We start from the raw sequence: 1,689 nt of genomic DNA on the forward strand, positions 1-1,689 counted from the left end.
GATGATTCATTTTGAAAAAGGCTCTTGATTTTCTTTATTTTGTTTCCCGAGCACAAAAACTTGACAATCAATTTGCCAGTCGTGCATTTGTAGACCCAAAAAACAATGGCTTTACAAACAAAAAATTGGAAAAGGAAAAGAGAAAAAAGAATAGCTGGAAGCTAGCTACTGTACACTCGGAAGCCAGCTCAAGCTAGCTGCCGCCCGCCTAACACCAGCTCAACCAAAGCTGCTCACTCCTGCGGCGTCCCGACGGTCAACCGCCCGCCCGCCGCGTCACGGAACTTCCTCGATGGTGTCCAGCACCGGATGCCACGACCGGTGCCGCCTCAACCCAGCGCCGGCGCCGCCGCCCGACCTGCCTGCGGGTCCGGCGCGTATTTCAGGTTTGTTGTTATTATCCGCGCCGAGATCGCCGGTCTCGAGCAGGCCGAGCATCGGGTAAACCCTGGCGCCATCGCTGGAGGCCTCGTCCTTCGCGGGTCCCCGGCCCCGGCCCCCGGTCGCGCTGCGGCGGCCGTGGCGGCCGTCGCGGTGGGCGGCGGTGGTGATCCTCTTCCAGGAGGAGGCGGCGGCCGTGGCGGCGTGGGAGTCGGAGAGCGCGGCCATCTCCTCGTGGGTGAGCACGGAGTAGAGCATGTCCATGGGCAGGAGGAAGTAGCAGGCGTGGCGCGGCTGGAGGAGCTCGTCGGCGGCCACGCCAGGGACGCGGCAGCCGACGGCGAGGCGGCGGGCGTCGCAGACGAACTGGCCCGGGTGGTCGAGCATGAGCTCCGACGCGCGCACCGGGCGCGCCAGCCGCGTGACGGTGCCGTCCGCGTGGATCACCTTGGTGGTAGTGGCCGCCGCCGACGAGGACGACGAGGCGCGGCTGCCGCCCCCCGCGGGCGCCACCGCCAGCAGTATGCACGACGGCGTGTTCCCCATGAACACGCACAGCAACTCGATCAGAGAGAGGGGATCGGGATTCAGGAGATCAGAGGAGAAAGAGGAGGAGGGGACGAGACGGCCATCGGACGATGCCTTGGGGGGCAGTGAGGGGGGAGATGGTGGAGTGGGTGTATGTATACGACGCCCGACGCCGCCGCGGCAGGCGCAGGCCAGGGTGGAAGGGCCGAGTTGGTGCGGTGCATGCATGGAAGAGGACAATAAGATGATTTTGATTACTCTGATGATGCAGACTGGTTAGGAGCAGCTCGCTCGCTTAATCAACTCCAGAAATCCCTCTAGGCTCTCGCTAGGTTATTTTAGTCTCCAGGATTAACCAACGCCCGCCCGCATGCACTTTGTACGTGGCAGCGAGAGGACGCGAGACAGCTATCCCCATGGACAAAACAGCTCTCGATTCGGCAGAGCGCCAGAGAGCGTCAAGCGACGACGCAGGGCATGCATGCATTTGGACCCTCCGTCGTCTCGGTGGGAGGGATGTCACTGTATCAGCCCCTCTAGCATGGCATCTGTTAATCACTTGTTAATTCGGCGGCCGGGGTCTCTGTCACAGGATCACAAGCACAAGTTAGCTAAGCTTCTTAGTGCTGGCTACTGGCTAGCTAGCCAGCTTGCTAATTCTAAAGCCCTTTTGGCACGGCTTATCCAAAATGGCTTCACCGGTGAAGTTAGAAAAACTGACTTTTTTCGACTTCTAGTTCATTTTAACCCCGGCTTATAAAACGACTTCACGCTACAGTG

General features: G+C 60.2%; 1 protein-coding gene across 1 annotated transcript; it reads right to left on the bottom strand.

The window, feature by feature from the left end:
* Nucleotides 1-204: 204 nt before the first annotated feature.
* On the bottom strand, nucleotides 205-1,006 carry LOC136533493 (uncharacterized). The gene has a single exon (XM_066526036.1). It carries the CDS (start codon nucleotides 925-927, stop codon nucleotides 277-279), a length of 651 nt encoding a protein of 216 aa, XP_066382133.1. The 5' UTR covers nucleotides 928-1,006; the 3' UTR covers nucleotides 205-276.
* Between the last annotated feature and the right edge of the window lie 683 nt (nucleotides 1,007-1,689).

Source organism: Miscanthus floridulus, unplaced genomic scaffold (genome assembly GCF_019320115.1).
Source record: "Miscanthus floridulus cultivar M001 unplaced genomic scaffold, ASM1932011v1 fs_902_1_2, whole genome shotgun sequence".
Classification (NCBI taxonomy): domain Eukaryota; kingdom Viridiplantae; phylum Streptophyta; class Magnoliopsida; order Poales; family Poaceae; genus Miscanthus; species Miscanthus floridulus.